The 17579-nt window shown below is 39.4% G+C and overlaps 2 protein-coding genes across 2 annotated transcripts in view; both read right to left on the reverse strand.

Annotated features, from left to right (window-relative positions):
* The window catches only part of cemip (cell migration inducing hyaluronidase 1), a 73832-nt gene extending 64733 nt beyond the window's left edge, over positions 1-9099 (reverse strand). Inside the window, 1 exon segment of the mRNA XM_056754942.1 lies at positions 8966-9099. The gene's annotated coding sequence lies outside the window, so the exon portion shown is untranslated.
* A 4534-nt stretch (positions 9100-13633) lies between these two features.
* Positions 13634-17579, reverse strand: part of abhd17c (abhydrolase domain containing 17C, depalmitoylase) — a 28877-nt gene continuing 24931 nt past the window's right edge. The window contains exon 3 of the mRNA XM_056749628.1: positions 13634-15631. Coding sequence (XP_056605606.1) covers positions 15412-15631 — 220 coding nt within the window. The 3' untranslated portion in view covers positions 13634-15411. The remainder of the gene's footprint in view (positions 15632-17579) is intronic.

The following is a 17579-nucleotide window of genomic DNA, read 5'->3' on the forward strand; positions in this document are numbered from 1 at the left end:
CAGAATATATGATTTCCCCCTCATTCAAGCCAGTTTAGTTCCAGGCCTGCTGTCCTTTTTTTATATGTCGCTTTGCTCACCGTTTACAGTGACAAAAAGAAGGCACCAGCTTTTGCTTTCTTTGTTCTGGATCAATTTCTCACTGAAGATCAAGCAATGTAAGCCAGACAGTAAATGGATCACAATGGCGATCTGATGCAAGACACGGGTCACCTTTGACCTGGGCTGTAATAACTTCCCAGAGGAAAAGGAGGCAATCTCTGGCCTTAGTGAGGAATGTTCTTGGACAGAGTGGAGACCGGCACGCATTAACTGCCAGGATACCTCTGAAAGATTTGATAAATGGGTGTGTCACCGCAGTGGTTGCTCAGGCGAGCGGTTGACGTACACCGAAAGAACACTGAGGATTTGTAGCTATTTGTCATTCACTTCACCACCTCACACTTTTATCACCCATGCAGGGGTTTTAAATGTCCTGGTCGATATCTTCAGGGAAAACAAGCGTGCTAAATGCGTTCCCCTGATGTTATCATCACCCTCTAATGGAAAATAAAGCAGTTTGTCACCGCAGAGACACAATTAACACTGGCACAGCTTGGATTCCACAAGCTGCATTACCAAGAAACTCGAAGACATCTTTAACTATGTAAACTGTGAATTATTGCCATTAGTGGATAATTAGAAAATCTCCAATGAGCTGAAACATCATAACACCTTCCTGTAGCAGCCATTTCCGAATGATGATTGGTTTCTTTAACAGGCAAATGAGGAGTGGGCGTGTCACAATGTGCTGTAGTCATTCTTCAATGAATCAACGCAAAAAAAGTAAACAAGATGCTTTCTTTGGTGAAGGGTTAGCAATTAGCACTCGCCTGACTGTTGTTACATTGCGTGGTCATTGCGACAATTTCATATCATTAAACATCTAAGTTATATTTAGGTAACTCAAAAGGACATATTCGACAGAGCTCTTTTGTCTAAGAACTGTTAGCCGTGCATTACGGAGCCAGCTAACTCAAGAACGTGCAACGAGATGGCTATATTAAGCTCTTTGTCTTCTGCAAGCTGCAATATATTATGAGACCTGAAGTGTGCCCTAAAGGGTGAGGGGTCGCAAACTACAATATGAAGCACATTTTACTAGCCAGCTAAGTGGAACAAGCAGATGCTGGATTCACTCTGGGGAGCAAGACTTTAGTTTGAAGTTTTAGTGAGTGCTTATGTAAGTCATGTCTCTACAACAGCAGGTGTATTTTTGGAAATGCAGAGAAAACAGGAAGCAGGCAAGATGGTTACACTTTGTGGGGTCAACCTGGGATGGTTTCAATTTGGCCTTGGCTTGATGCAAACCCGAATTTGTTCTGATATTTTCACGGGTCACTTTTCACATTGGGTCAAAACTACTGTACGTTTGCGTCATTGGTGTAAATGGGAAAAATATATAACTAATTAAAACATCTCTTCTGCGAATACTTGACAGACAAAAAAAAAAAAATCTATCTTTTGATTGATTGCTGATAAACATACTCTCTTCCCTTAACACACGGAATAAGAACAATTCACAAACCCCGTTTAAAACACGAAGCCCAATTTCCCGGGAAAACCATAAACTTGGCAACCTAAGGATCAGTTTTACTCAAAATCAGTCTGTCTATTTATATTGCTGCAGGCTTGGTTGCATAAATTCTAATTTATAAAAAAATTAAACGCGGCCTTTGTGAAATATTAAGTTGTCATTGTCATTGAGTAAGGGGAAGTCAGATATACCAAAGTATTTGAAATTTGGTGGGTGTTGACACTGAACTTACATAACTGAATTGTGAAAGGTTGAATTACAATGTAATGTGGACGCAATGTCCTCCTACCAATTACAAAGCGATTTTTACATTCTTCCTTTGCCATGGGACCGAACCGGGCGGTTAGCCAGACAACGAAACAGGTGGTTTGTCGAAAAGTCATTTGGTCAGCTGAACGAACATGTCAGATGCATCAGATAAGTTACATAAAAGAAGGAAAGGGTATAAGAAAACTGTCCTGATGGGTATAGTTCATCCAAAAAGTGAAAGTTATCTGCATTTGCACAACTGCATTTTCAGATGCTACTTGGTCGGATACATTGACATGGAGACATTACAAAAATGTCTTCAATATCAAAGCTGAAGCTATACTTCATATTTCAGAATATCCCTAAAGATTTGTATTCTTTTCAGACATGTTCCAGTGACTGCTTTCAAGAGCAGGTAACACTTCAAAACAGATCATTCACTCACAAGGACACGTCCAATACAGTCCTCTGAAAAGCAGGCGCTGTGTATCTTGGCAGGATTCAGCAGGGATTTACACAGCCAGATGTGAGTGCTGATCTGCAGCTGTGACGCCACCGAGCCTTTGAACTGTCAGCGGCACCTGCTGCTGTGAGCCGTGTGTAAGGATTTAAGACGGACTATTGACTTGACCCGCCGGTCACTCGAACCAACCGTTTGACAACATCAGCCAGAAAATTACGGAATCAGGGACTTTTTAGTGGATGGTGCGGATCAACTGAATCTACAATTAATTAAAACATCTCTTCTGTGAATACTTGACAGACAAAAAAAAAAAAAAAACTTACTCTCAACAGGCAGTGCTCTAGCTTTTGTTAAACCCAATAACTTTGTATTGGCACCTATTGCATTATTGCTCTTGTATCGCTTATTGTTCCTTAAACTCTTTGTAAGTCGCTTTTGATAAAAGCTTCAGCTAAAGGACTAAATGGCGCTGTGAATACTAGCAGCAGCTGTTAAGCAAAAACAAAATAGGCATAATTTAAATACTTAATAGGTTGTAATCAAATAACATGTATATTTGTATATTGCTAGGAAAAAAACACAAATGTAGTTTTAAATGGTTGTTTATGGATAGATAGGATAGATATGTATAATGGTGCAGTTATACAAACCAGCCAAACCTTGACCCCCTTTAAAAGACATGAATTGAAAGGAAACCAATCAAATCCAAAACAGACAATCCCAAGATGCCTTCGTGGCCATCGCTGGAACCATTTTAAAAAAATTTAACAGTTGTGTTTGAAACCCAACAATCCGATTCCCATTTCAGATCTGCCTCAATATGGTTTCCAAATCAACAAATCCCCCCCCCCATGCTGCTGTTGTTTATCAGGATACATCTGAATTACAGATCAGACGCTTCCACCAAAATAAACTCTTGTTAGAATCAATAATCAACATCCCCGAACACCAAACGCGGAACAAATTCACATGAGAAAACACTTGAGAGGCATCTCAGCTTCCATAAATCATCTATTGTTGAATTCTCTCCTCTATTGTTTTCTAAAAGTCGGCCAGCGGGTGCTCCTGAAATCAGTAAAAAAGTGCCGTGACGAAAGACAGCGCTCCTGCGTGTTCAGGGTCAGTGTGTCCTCAGACATATGGCTTCATTTCAACCTGTCAGGAGATGGATGAGGTCCAACCTCATTCCGAAGAGGAAGGTGGTGATAAGAGGGCACAAAGATCCCTCAAGGGCCCATTTGGCAGCACAGGGAAAGCAATGCGATGGAGTTTGCAGTCCAGCTGAGCTGCCCTCAAGCATTCAACACAATTCTTCAGCTAACAACACACGTCCCGGGGGAAAACTACTATCTGTAATATTACGGGTTCATGCAGCAATCTCGGTGTCTTTCCCTGAAAAGCCGTACATAAGGGGGCTAGAGCAGGTGTTGTTCCTGCCGGTCGCACTCATTCGTAGTCACAAATCATCTTCTTGTGTCACAGTGTACATTCCACTCCGTCGACCAGCTTTACTACAAATTAGGGGTTAGTTTTACCATCTCTTTCGAAACGGCCTGACAAATCTAAAAAAATTACTCGCAGAACTCAAACACGTTTCGCAGTCGTTTGAGAGCTTTTGGTAGTTGGCAAGCCTCTTCAATTGACCTAATTTATCGGCAACATCTGAGTGTCCAAATGGAGGCTGTCAAACAGCCAATGAATTACTCCGGTGCTGACAGGTGTCAGGCCTGACAAACCTGCTGTTCATTCACAGAGATTATTTACAGTCCAAGAGATATGGTGCTGTCATTATCCGCCTGCGAATTCATAACCTTGGGATCTTAAGGATGAATCTGTGGGTTGTAAGTATCGTACGTACACCCGCTGATTCCTCAAGATGCCAGATTTGATTGTAATCAAGGTGAAAAATTCATAAGAGTCATTAATCTGGTAAACATGCTGTTGTGTGTACGTCCCAGCTTGTTTTCTTCGGCACAAATGGCCAAAAATCCACATGAAAACAAAACTGACCTCATTTACTCTGGTAGCACACATTCTTACTTTTGTGTTGAACAATTCATCCATCCAAGTCAATACACAATTATTTACACAAAGAACCACTCCGCATTGAATCACACATGAAGTACAACAAACAGTTTTTAAGGTTTACTCTTTTTAAATTCATGTTTTGTTAACTAAAGTTTGACCGCTACAACGTCCTGACAGCACACACGTACAGCTTAGCATCAGCCAAATTAGAAAATCTTCATACACCCTAAACACAAATTAAGCCATCGATCATAAATCATATTTCATGCAAATGGAATGTTCGTCCAAATTTCAATTGACTCCAACTCCTTATTAAATGGAGAAGGGCCCCTCGTGCACATAAATCACTACATTCACTTGCCATCTTCTCACGGTTTTCAATATTCATGTCAATATTCCATAAGCCGGATAGTTTTTCATTTACATGGAAATGAGCTGAGGCAAGTGTCATGACATTATGTGGATGAACGCCGCGATTCCCTAGACAGCGGCAGGCCAAAACCACGACCTCACACACTGTAGCGAAACCTCACACATTCACAACCCAGATGAATACAGGTGATGTGTATGCTGATGTTTGAGGATAAACGTGACCAAATATGCAGACATCTTGCATTTTTTAATCACCCTCATGTTGTTCTGATCCTGTACGCTGTGATTTTGAAAAATCTTTAGGCATCTCTTTCCATACAAGTAAATTTAATCGGTCTTGATCGAGTTCAAAAGTCAAAAACGCTTGATAACAAAGAATTTTACACCTGTGTAGGCCAATGAAACGCATTATGTGTTGTGCAAGATTTTACATATTATAAAGTCTTAAGCTTTGTGTGAAGAACAGACCAAAAGTTAAGTAGGGTTGCACAATAACGAAGAAAAATGAAATACACTATAACTTGCAAAATATTACAATGTGCGCTACATGATAAAATAATCATGCAAGTTTGTAAAGCCAATTATATACTAATATTTTAAAACAACAAAATAATATAACCAACATACATTTTTCACATTCCTTCTTCTGGAAGTGAACAGCAAAGTTTTAGTATTGTAACACATAAAAAGAAATCTAAGGATGTTACCGCAAACCATTACGAATGAATATTGCAATATGCGCATTTGCAATATTTCGATAATTTCTCTATATCGTGCAGCCCTGAGCTATAGTGAGACTGTCGCACGAGTCATCTGAATTACTTTTATGGTGCTTGACTCACTGGCAAAGTCACTGTGAACAGCAATTTCATGCAAAAGATTATTCGAACACACTTCTTTTGTCTTTCACACTAAGCGTGCGGTTTTAGTCAGAATGAGGAAATAAAAACAATCTTTTTTAGGTGAACTACTGTTTTTGATAAAAGATGGGTTTGACCTTCAGGGAACCGAGCAAAAAAAAAAATGCTACTTCATACATTACACCACATTCAGACAGCCAGAGACTTTGTCGCTGTGTGTTGCTTGTCTCTTGCTATGAGATCGTTTGTCCTAGTAAAATTGAACAAACCTTCCAGTAACTGACGGGAGAGCGCCACTTCTTTACTTCTATTGGTAGTTGCTTGCGGAAGTCGCTCATCATTTGGATAAAGTTGAACTTTTCTCAACTATTGTCTCTTCACTCCCGTCGCTGGACAGGCCCACTTTCTGTCGCACGTGTCGCCAGCTCTCTATTGAAATGAATGCAACCGTGTCACTCTGCCGCTGCTAGTTTCTGGATGTCTGAATGGAGCTTTAGTCATGAAGTAAATGTTAATGCTGATACCCTTGATATGCCGAGTATGACATTTTACCAACTAGAGCTTGTGACACCTGAGTCAAGGGTTGATAAGGTGATATATCATGTACTCTGTCATTGGTTTGCAGTGATATTTGACGGGTTTTATCTGGTGTGGTCGGGTGTGGACTGTGGTAACACCCACTCTGTGGTCTTTATACCACAAACCCGAGGACAGAAAGAAAGATAAGTGTATGACATATGAGAGACAGGACTGAGGTCATGCAGGGTTGCCAGGTCTGCGTAACAAAACCAGCCCAACGGCCAATCAAAATTGCCCAAATACGGAAATTAAAAACTTAACCTATAACTAAAATTCATTTTACAATCACTGTTATGCATTACACACAAATCCATTTTGAAAATCAGTATATAGATGTAATCATGAATACTTTTTCTCTTCATAAATAACTTAATCTTACCTTAAGAATGACTGCTAAAGAACAAATGCGCTCCACCTTTGACACACAGATTATAAAACAACTCACCCAAAATGTAAAAATCGCCAAATTCTGCAGGAAACCAGAGGACTTGGCAACCGTGAACTCACAGGGTCATTAATTTGTATAAATGTGAATTTAACCACAATAAAATGTTTGTTTAACCATGAAATTTTTTGCAAAGCCCTAATACAAATACTTTAGCAACTCATTCTTAATAATTTTACAAATTGTGTTAATTCATGCGATCTCAATCGCACAAAGTCAAATTTGTTTTATTGCTTTTATTGCTAATTTTCAGATTTGAAAGAATTTTGGGTGCATTTCCATTTGCATCTCTCTCGCTCCGCCTCAGATTCGTTTTCATAACCCTGCCGCAATGTGTTTTTTTGGATTGCTTTCTAATGACAGAAGAAGGTATCTTGGGCATCTTAATTATACTGCCAAGCTTCTGAAACATGCGCAGATAGAAACCCCACACATGCAGACACACGCAGCAACAGGACATCTGTCCACCTGTCCTCAACTAGGTCAGCCTCCAGCCAGTCAATGCATCTCAGGTGTTTCATGAACAGCCAAAAATAAGCAACAACACTTCCACAAGAACGTGGATTTGCCGCTGTCCGTTATCACCGTCTGCCGCAAAACACAAGTTACAACTAGCTGAGAGCTCTTTATAAAATATCTGAAGAGCAATTCCAATGCTGGATGGAGTTCAACAATGCACGCCGGGAAGAAAGACTGTTCAAGTGTGCGTTCGCATGCAAAGAGCAATTAAAATGTCTGTTAAAGCAGCGTTCACGGGAAACAGTGTCGAATGAAACGAGGACTCAGAACAAATAAATAAACACCCACTCCGACAGCACAGCCCGAGAGAGAAATCTCTGCCTTTTACCATTTCACACACCGTTTAGTGCTTGATGAATGGGGCTTGAAAATAAAACTGCCCACTCGCTGGGAACCGCGTATGAGGGGCTATCATTTCACAAAAGCACAAAAACAACTTGTTGCCAGCGGGCATTGTGTGTAGACAACGCGGTCTGTGGTCGCCAGCACATGAACTTTTGGCTTTGGCACCTTTTTGTCTATAAAGAGATGCAGATGAGCGCCAAGGGGCCGTCTACACTGACTACTTACACAGAATTTGCAGCACTCTTTTGTGTTGATACCTCAGGCAATTCTTTTCTTTTAACAATTAGTCTAAGCATCTCATGGCAAGCAACCTGATGGCATTGGGGAGTGAGCGTGCTTGTGGATAAACAACAAATTGAGCATCATCATGCAGTTTTTTTTCAAAGATGACCTTGTTCTTGTTACTGATATTAATGGACCTGTGTGGCTTTCAGATGCACAACAGAGAGGAATCAAATCTTTTCATACCTTGATTGTGCAGATGATGATGATGATGATGATGATGAAACGTCTTGAAACTTGTGTCCTTCTGAGGGTCTGGGTGTCATGGGAAAGGTAAAGGTGCATGGAAAATGATCAAAATGCTCCGAAAGGTAATGCACCGCACTAGATTACATTTTAGCAAATTCATCTATTTCTCACATTACTACACCATCCTACATTTTTGCACTACGCTGCAGAACACTACGTCGCACAATGCCACACTGTACTTCGTGTACATGCTGTATACCGTATTTAACAGACTAAACCACACAACAAACGACACCTTACCGTATTTATTTTCTTTAAGTTTTCCATTGCAACTTACAAATGGAAGAGAGCATTTAAAATTAACAACCCTATTACACATAACTAAAATACTATACAAAATATTACTATGTACTATACTGCAGTAAACTCCAAACACAAAACTATACTACACTGTACTGTAATGCAACACACTGAAATATGCAAACACTGTATTTTCACAGTTTTATGAGAACGCAAATGTGAAATGACCTAAAGTTACAAACAGTAAGATCTATCAGAGACCAGAATCTCCAGCATCCGATTAGACCGGCTCGTGAGATGCCGCGCGCTCTCGGTCTCCACATGGACCAGCGCGCAGAACGCACAGTCTGGGATGAAGTGACGCGCCTATTACCCACGCGCACTGTTACCTCCTTTTATGTCTGAACTTGCACAGGTGAAACATGTCGCCACAATCACTTGTCAAACAACAACTCACTCTACCTGCTTGATCCGCCTTTAGAAACGCGGGTTTCGGTTCGGTTGTCCATTCATTCAGTGCGCGCTCATATGAATGTATGTCTGACGTGTCTCCCCAGCAGATGTGTTGCTGCTTTTATTAAAACTAGATCACGCGAGCGCGTAATGGACGAGATGAGAGACGCACCTCGGCGCACCTGGTTCCGCGCACCTGGTTCCGCGCACTTGCCTCGCTCCAGATTTATGCCCCACGTAAAGTACAGCAAACAGTGACACAATTCAAACTCCTCAAAGATAAAGGTCCACGAGGGCAGACCAACCTGTAGCGTGAACGAATCGTTGTCACCTCCACGGGAAAAGCGCGGCTGACGGACGGCAGTATGCGCGCAACGCCAGGAGTTGAGATGACAGCGCGGCACACCGATATTTATACAAATCTCCCGTCTCCTGCTTTCAGCTGTTTACACGGGGCTCGAAGACACGCCTTCTCTCAGGTGATTGGGCAGCTAATTCTGATAACACGCCCGCCGCGCGACGATTGGCCACTTGATTCTGCGCGTTGAAGAACTCAATGTACAGTATCTGCCTTTCCCAGTCAGCACTTCACATTAACCTGTTGTTTGTAATAGAAATGATACAATCAAATGAATATTTTCATAACTGCTGGAATTAATTAATACACTAAACAAGTTTATCATGTGTAGTATCTAATCTTTTCTATTCTATTCTATTCCTACATAAAGCCTTAAATATTAACAGACATCCTCAAAGATACTTTACACATATCTTTGATTGTCTGATCATTATTTGACGGTAAATCTGTATAAATATATTACATTTAAATCATTGTGGCTACAGCAGAAACCTTACAGATAACAGCAATCTCTTGGTGAGGTCTATAAAGAACATAACTAAACAGGTTTCTATTTAATAATGAGAAATCTCATTTTCACAAGAGTTCACAGGAGTAATTTAACGAGTCATATGGGGTCAAAGAACATCATTCCTCCTCACACCGGCTATTTATAACACTTATCAGTTTTAATCCATAGAGGTCGCTAGTAACGTTGTTCGAGTGTTTAAAGCTCATTATTGTGACATCCCTTTGTGATTTTCATTTAGATTCACAATTCATACTGACGTTCCTGCGCAATTCAAACAATGAATTCAAAATGTAAACTGACATCCTTGTATTACTTTTAATTTGACATTCAAATTCAATCTGACATTTCAAAACGGTAATTGTATTAACTCACATCCAGGCAAAACGTCATGAAACACTATGCAACAAGATTTAAAAGTGTTGTTCTTTTGGAAGTGTTTTTATCTGTTCTAAGAAAGTCACTGTTTGCTCAGTGAATGGAGAACAGCGGAATTTCTCTGAGTCATGAGCATAACTGCCCTTAAAAACTAAGTATACTTCAAGTTCCTTTTATTAAAGATCCTTAAGCAGAGTTTAGGTATAGTTTAGACATTCTTCCTAAAATAAGAATTCTAATTTCATGTGCATGTAACTACTATTTCAGAATATTTTTTCAAGTGTGCAGTCACTATGTTGCATGTGAAATAATGTGTTTACAGATAGTTTTAATACTTGTAGCACATTGTTAGCAGATGAATGTACACTTTGAAGTATACTCCCTGTAAACTACTATACTACTATACTATACTTGTTTTATTACTTCTGACTTGCTGCTATACAATTGCAAAACAAGTTTATAAGACAATGTAAAGTTTATCTTGGCTTTTATCTTAGGAAGTATTGACGTAAGTTAATGTACATTTCTAAGAAGTAGATTTAAAAAGAGAATATATCCTTTCTAATTTTTGTCTTTTTTAAGGGTGGCTTTTACTCATAAAATTAAAAATGTATATATATATTGTAGAGCGTATGTTTGTTTTTCAAACCAAAACGTTCCAATCTGTTGCTTTTCAAAAGGTTGAATTCCGGAGTGCTGTGATGTGGCCACATTTAATTTCACAGGGTCTCGATATCATCTCCATGAATGACGCACTAATATTTCCAGACATTTAAATTGTGCTCATACATCAAATGCTTTGGAATGCCATTGTCATTTCTTGTAGTATGCTAGTCTACATATGCATGCATGTAGGATGAAAAGTTATTTGGTATTCTACAAACAATTCGAGACGACCAACAGTGTTCCTATTTGAATCCGCAATTTCTCACCTCGGTCTCAAAAAGTGCAGCTCATTATACATGTGATGAAAATTGGAATGCACATTGTTTGTCCTGAAAGGAGATTATCCCAGCAGAGATGCTGACGCTGGGGTGCGTAAGCTTGCTGAGATGGGTAAATAGTTTAATGGCCCCTGGGGCTGAGCTACACGCAGACCACAATCTCACTGCTCTGGATGCTGAAAAACTAACATGGTAAAGGAAACTCAGAGTGAGAAAAATGCAAATCAATTATAAAAGAAACAAGTCCCAGTCGAGGTACTGAAACACGTCTATCATTAAATATGCTTTACATTCCTAATAAAAGTTTGGTAAAGCTGAGCAGACAGACCCCGGTAGCCAGCGAATGTTAGTTCTGTCAGTTCTCCAAGACGAAACGCACAGTGTATGTCCGCAGGAAAGGTAAACTTCCTGCTGGGATTATCCGGGGCGGACTGAGATGCCTCTGTCTGGGTATCTGGGGTGGAATTCTGCCCAGCAGTGTGGGAACTTCTGTAGTTCTCCTGAGAATCTGCTTCGGCAGATAACAAAGGATTAGTCATCGGTCTACACCACCCAGTGTTAATCTTCAGATGTTCTGCTTTGTGTTTACAGCGAACCCTGTTCGAGCCAACAGTCCCCAGGAGGTGCTTGACAAAACTCATAAATCGATGGAACACTGATTCTGTAAAGTATTCATGGGTCACACTTCCTACAAATAAAACGATAGTAAAACCGTGGTTGTGCCGCACACTATACTTTGAGTATATTATAAGACTTCTGTGTAAGTGTAGGACCTGACCTTCGACATTCCCCCATCCTGAGCCCCTAACGCTCCATATAGTGAGAATAGAACCCAAAATCTACTAGAACGAGGTCTGAATTGTTTTTGAAAGGACGGGAAGATGCCTCCCACAGGGGAGATTTATTAACTTTATGAGGAACTTCTCTTGAACCTGTCAATTAATTTTTTAATGACTTTAGCTACTTCAGTGAGTTCCAAGGTTTACATAGTTTTGTATTGTAAAACATACTTATTATACTTGAAAGCAGAAAAAATACTTAAAATCTTAAAAATGGCTAAAAAAATTAAACTAAATAAAATTTCATGTGAATTTGAAAAATATATAGTTTCAGAAATTTGGCATTCATAACTTCAAATTCTCACCATATATCATTACAGAAGATATAACATATGGGCAGTTTAAAGACTCTAGTACTGAAGGCCTTGAAATCTGCAGCATTGCTTGATGGCTTGATGTATTTTCTCTGAAACAGCAAATTGTGGTGAGATTTCTCAAGTTTAAGTATTTACTGTTTACACAATTTACTGTACAATGGTATACAATCCATAGTCAGAAGTGTACTTGTGGGTTCAAGTAACATCTTAGACGGGACGGTGCTCTGATGCATGGTTTTCCAACCAGATCCTACAGGAATTTGTAACTATTCTAAAAAGTGGCTTATTCGTATAAATTCATACGTTGTGAATCGTACCAAAAAAATACGACTAGAATGACAAACGCAATACTGAAGCCTCAACTCCTAAACCGAACACTAAAATGTACGACTGATATCGCACAAATTTATGCAAATTACCCAAAATTAGCCACCTTGTGAAATAATTACGTTTGGGTGTTAGATTGTGTTGGATATTTACGTGAGCGTCCAAATTCATTCAACCATTTTCATTCGTGTCATCCCTGTGTGCATCTTGTGGGAACTCTTAACTATTCTTCAAGGTGGCTAATTTGTACATTGTAAATGTACGATTAGTAGAAAAAGCAATACTGAAGCCTTAACCCAAAAACCACCCCTAAACCGAACCCTAAAATGTACAAATGAAATCGCACAAATTCATTCAAATTAGCTACCTTTTTTGCTGTTAGATTGTGTTGGGTTTTTGTGTGAGCATCCAAATTCATTCACTCATTTTCATTCGCATCATCAAAGTACGAACCAGCCTGATCTTGCAGGAATTCGTAACTATTTTACAAGGTGGCTAATAAGTATGAACTTTTTAAATTAAATTATTCGAAAAAAAGGCAAATTGAAGAACCTTTATTTAGAAACACCAAAAAAATCCCATTTGCACTTTCAAAAACACCTCTAGAACATTTTCTCATCAGTAATGTACATGAGCAAATTCAGCAACTCTTACACCTTAACTGCAGATTTTTCTACATTGTAAATTGAGGAAACTGCAAACTTTAGAGCATCTCTACCTATACAGCACTGACCCAGTGACTAACATATTTCTCATTCCCAAACGTTAAGATCTGCAGACCCGAACAGCAGGATCTTAGCTTCAGCTCTGACAAATCCTCGCCGGATTTCTGGTCTCTGGCCAACGTAAACAGTTACCGGCTTTAACAGAAGAGGCTGAGCGTTCTGAAGAGTTTCAGCGAGTGCATGCGTTCCTCAGACACCATCCTCTCAGGGTAAGGGAGAGAGATAAGAGCAAGACAACTAGCAGAGACACTCCATCGCTAGTGGATAAGAGTTATAAAAACAACACATCAAGTGCTTTTCACAGCACAGTCTCATTTCTGACTAAATTAATGACTTTTCATGTTTCACAGAATAAAGTCAAAATGTTTTACGTCACTTATAATTGCATCGAGGACAAGTTCAGACAGGTGAGTCTCGCGTAGTAGTGATTATTTCACAGAAGTGTTAAGGTTAAAACCAAAGAATGCAATTTATCTGGGATGCGCAAAACTTTAATCTTGTAAAAGTAGTGAGAATTTAACAGGACTTTTGATAATGATTAACAATGATTTTATGTGGATCAAATGTGTTGGAACAATAAAAGACAGTCTTGTTTTGAGTTTCCATGCATCCTTTATTCCATTATAAGAGTACAATATTCACTGCGTCGCGTCGAAGCAACGGCCAAAAGAAAGAACAATAATCTGTCTCTCGGCACATTTAAGGCTTCAGAGAGATACAGTCGAATAAAAGAAATACACGCAGTGTCTGTACCAGCTAATTGTCGGTTTTCCTCTGCATTATATTTGCGTACTGTGAATCCAGTGTCAAAAAAACAAAACAATCAAAGCTAAATACCATTACTTCATATTTTACATAACTATATATATATATATATTTATATATATATAGAGAGAGAAAGAGACAGAGAGATGGGGTGAACAGTACGGTTATCTAACAAACCAGCATTAAAAGGTGTAAAGAGTACAGTATTCATTACTGAAAGACATTGTAAAAACATCAGTATCAAAAGCAACGACAGGCTCAGGGGTCAGGTTATGCCTTCCCTTACAAATGTCTCAAAGTCCAGTGAGGTCGCGAATGAAGGATCTCTGAACAATAAAGAACGACGTTCTGTTTCGACACACTTGAAACGCCATTGCAGAACCTTACAGCAAAGCGACAAACGGCAAAATTTGCCACAAATCAAAAACATACAATCGGATGACTTCATTGGTTTCGGTAGCGATAGGTTTCCTTCGTCAGATGTGGGAAACATTGTGTAGTGCTATGGTGAAATGTCTACACAAAGAGACACACACAATACTTCATTAACCAGGAGGGGGAAAAAAAACATTGACATACATAACACAATTATTTGTTTTCCTTGGATTTCAGCGTCCGACGCCTGGAACGGGGTATCAACCTCAACATAGTGAGGTGTGGTCTTATTTATACGTAGTGAAGGTTCAGTTTTTCACAGTGATTTTCCCTTCAGGAGTAGCAGCGAGCAGGAGCCCAGAGAAAATCTTTAAATCCCCATTTCCAAGAAACCATTGTCTGGAATGTCGGAGCGAGACGAGAACATAAGGCTTATTATAACGGCAATGCTAAAAGCAACAGATAAAGCTTGAAACTTCACATTTTTTACAGTCCACTTTTCAATTTAACATGTAAAATGTAGTGTCTATGCTGAAACAATGCCCTGATTGCGGTTTTAACACAAAGCACCATGTTTCAGCGCTCAAACAAATAAAAAAGACCCAACCAGCCCCCCCAAGACGTTGAATCATGGACAGTACATAGCGGATCAACTTCGTTATTTCCAGATCAAGTCACTTCCACAGGTCTTCCAGTTTTAATTAGCTCAAGCTACAGTTATTCTCTCCAAACAGCGCCCCCCCTGGGCAGAGACAAACACACGCACACACACACACACACACAAAAAACTGGCCATGTAAAAACTCAGTCACCAGATCGGCGTACATAATCTACTTTCAACGTATTAAAACGGAATGCTGCGAAAAAAAATTCAATAGACAAATATAACCTGAAAAAATCTGCACGATAAAAGTGCATTTAGTCGACCCTTGAGGGGTACTTAAAAACGAAATGCGTCGACAAAAAGAAACAACCAAAAATCGTCGAAATATTTAGCATGTATTGAACACGGTGCAAAAAGCCAACGTCTGATCAAGTATAAAAGAATAGAAAGTGGCTTGAAATCATTAAAATGCATCTCCCCTTAGGGATTAAAAGGCCTCGCTCCTGAATTTCGAGACGGAGGTGTCCAGTTTTTCTTCAGCAAGTGCAAGTACTGATGTCGTCCTCAGCCCTGGGTGAAGGTGAACCCTACGTGTCGTCTGCGACGTGGCTTCAGGAGGTAGCCAGCTCAAAGGTGATGAACTGCTTCAGTCTCTCGAGGTATTGGGCGTACAGCTCGATGTCGTTGTGCCCGGCGCCCTCCACCCACAGAGGCTCGACGGCACGTGGACATCGCTCGTAGATGGCCAGGCCATGGGAGAAATCGATCACCTCGTCTTCTGTGCCGTGGATGACCAGCACCGGTGACGCCACCTTTGAGACCTTGTCGATGCTGGAACACAAAGATACAGGGATGTGTTAGACACACGAGTCAAACGTTGACATGATAAATCAATACAAACAGATGAACCGGAGCAAGTTTCAAGCCTCAGACCCACACGCAGCCAGTTGTCTTTTGTGGAATTGTTCTAGGTTACGTTTAACTTATGATACGACACAAATGGTCATGTTAGGTAGACAATGACAAAATCAATAGATTTGTAAAGAGAAGTTGCCTCAACACGTGAAAGATTGTGAACAAAAACAAGCAAAAAACAAGAACGTTACAGAGGTCCAATTTAGACAATGTAAATAGAGCGGGCAATGCCAAGGTCATGGGTTCGATCCCTGAGATTTCACATACTCTGATACAAAAATGTAGAGTAATTTTCACCGGTGTGACACTGTTAATATGTGTGGCGAAAAAAATGTGGCTTAAACGAGGGTAAAATGCAAAGTAAATTTTTCTGTGAACCAGTCTCGTTGATGCAAGTTCTTAAATTCTTTGTACAACGCTGTGAAGATTCTGGACAATATATGACAACACTTCTAAACCGCTGAGAAGATTTTCTGCATTTCCGTGTTTATATTGTTAAATGGCAGGGGGCGCTATAACACGCTTCTACATTAGATCATCCTTCTCTAAATCAGATCTGGGCAAGGTCTCGACCCGAAAAATGATCATCGTGAGAAAGCAGAAAAAAGGAAAACACTTTGCTTTTCGATGCATTTATTGTTTGCGGATTCATACGAAAAAAATGCTAATTTCATATAAATGACCAAGTAAAACAAAGCCAAACCAAGCAGTCTATTTATGCAGCATGTCTAGGTTTATATTGGATTTGGATGTAACTCTGATCATAAAGTTGACAAATGCTTCTGCTGAACAAGTACATAAAACAGTCTTTGTTTTTACATGATGGTCAGACTCTTCTCATCCAAGTGTGTACTTTCAGTTAGAATAAGCTGCATAGTCCAGCACCAAACCAATTCAGTCTGCTTAAACAACAATCCACGTGTTTATATTCTACATACGTCTTTACTAATATTCATGTCCACAGAAAATGTTGTTAACATCGCCTTACAAAGTCACATTATATGGAAACACAAGATTACACAAAGATATCCACAAAATACTCAACAATGGATCTTGTAACTCCCTAGCCTGAATCTATACCCATTTGCATGTCAAACAGATGCGGTAATTAATAAAGCATTTAAAATGCCTAATTGTTGCTTATTTTCCTCATTGGTGCACAGGCAATTAAATGTGAGTAAGTGAGGAGGTTAATGCGTGATGCGTGGTGATGGAATAATTACCTTCAATGAAGAATGAGACAGTTATCTAAAACAGAATAAGCAGAGCATGGATTTCTAATGGATGCTTGACAAACTAATAATGCTTTATTTTGAACACGCAACAGGAAGAATGTGGATTGAAAAGCACTTATTAAAAGACTATTTAGAGTCTAGTATCTTAATGCCCTAAAATGTACATCCCTGGACAAATGATTTATGTATTGTACATTGCATTCTCATACCAGTGTTGACGCATTGAAAGAAACTGGAAAAACATTTCAAAGCGCCATTAAAACTTGCAGGTTGCTTCCTGTTTGTTAGTTAAAAGCAGTATTTTCGAAGATGAGTCATCGGTTCCTCTGGTACATTTTCCACAAACAAATAGTTTTCTACTTAAATTTAACCTCGACAAAGTCGACAGACATACTTTAAAAGCAACTAAATAAAAAAAAGAACAATTATGGTGACGGACCAAAAAAAGAGACAAATTAAAACAAATTGAATTGTCCCATTTTCACAATTTTAATAAATATCACAATATTAATGTCGTGAATTCTGGTCATTTTTAATGGTAGCACCATGGCACTTTAAAAACAAATGTGTTGCTTTTATTTCTCCAGTGTGAATGACTCAGTCTTGCCTAGCTTTCAGTCCTCAAGGAC

This window comes from Triplophysa dalaica, chromosome 1 (genome assembly GCF_015846415.1).
Source record: "Triplophysa dalaica isolate WHDGS20190420 chromosome 1, ASM1584641v1, whole genome shotgun sequence".
Lineage (NCBI taxonomy): Eukaryota > Metazoa > Chordata > Actinopteri > Cypriniformes > Nemacheilidae > Triplophysa > Triplophysa dalaica.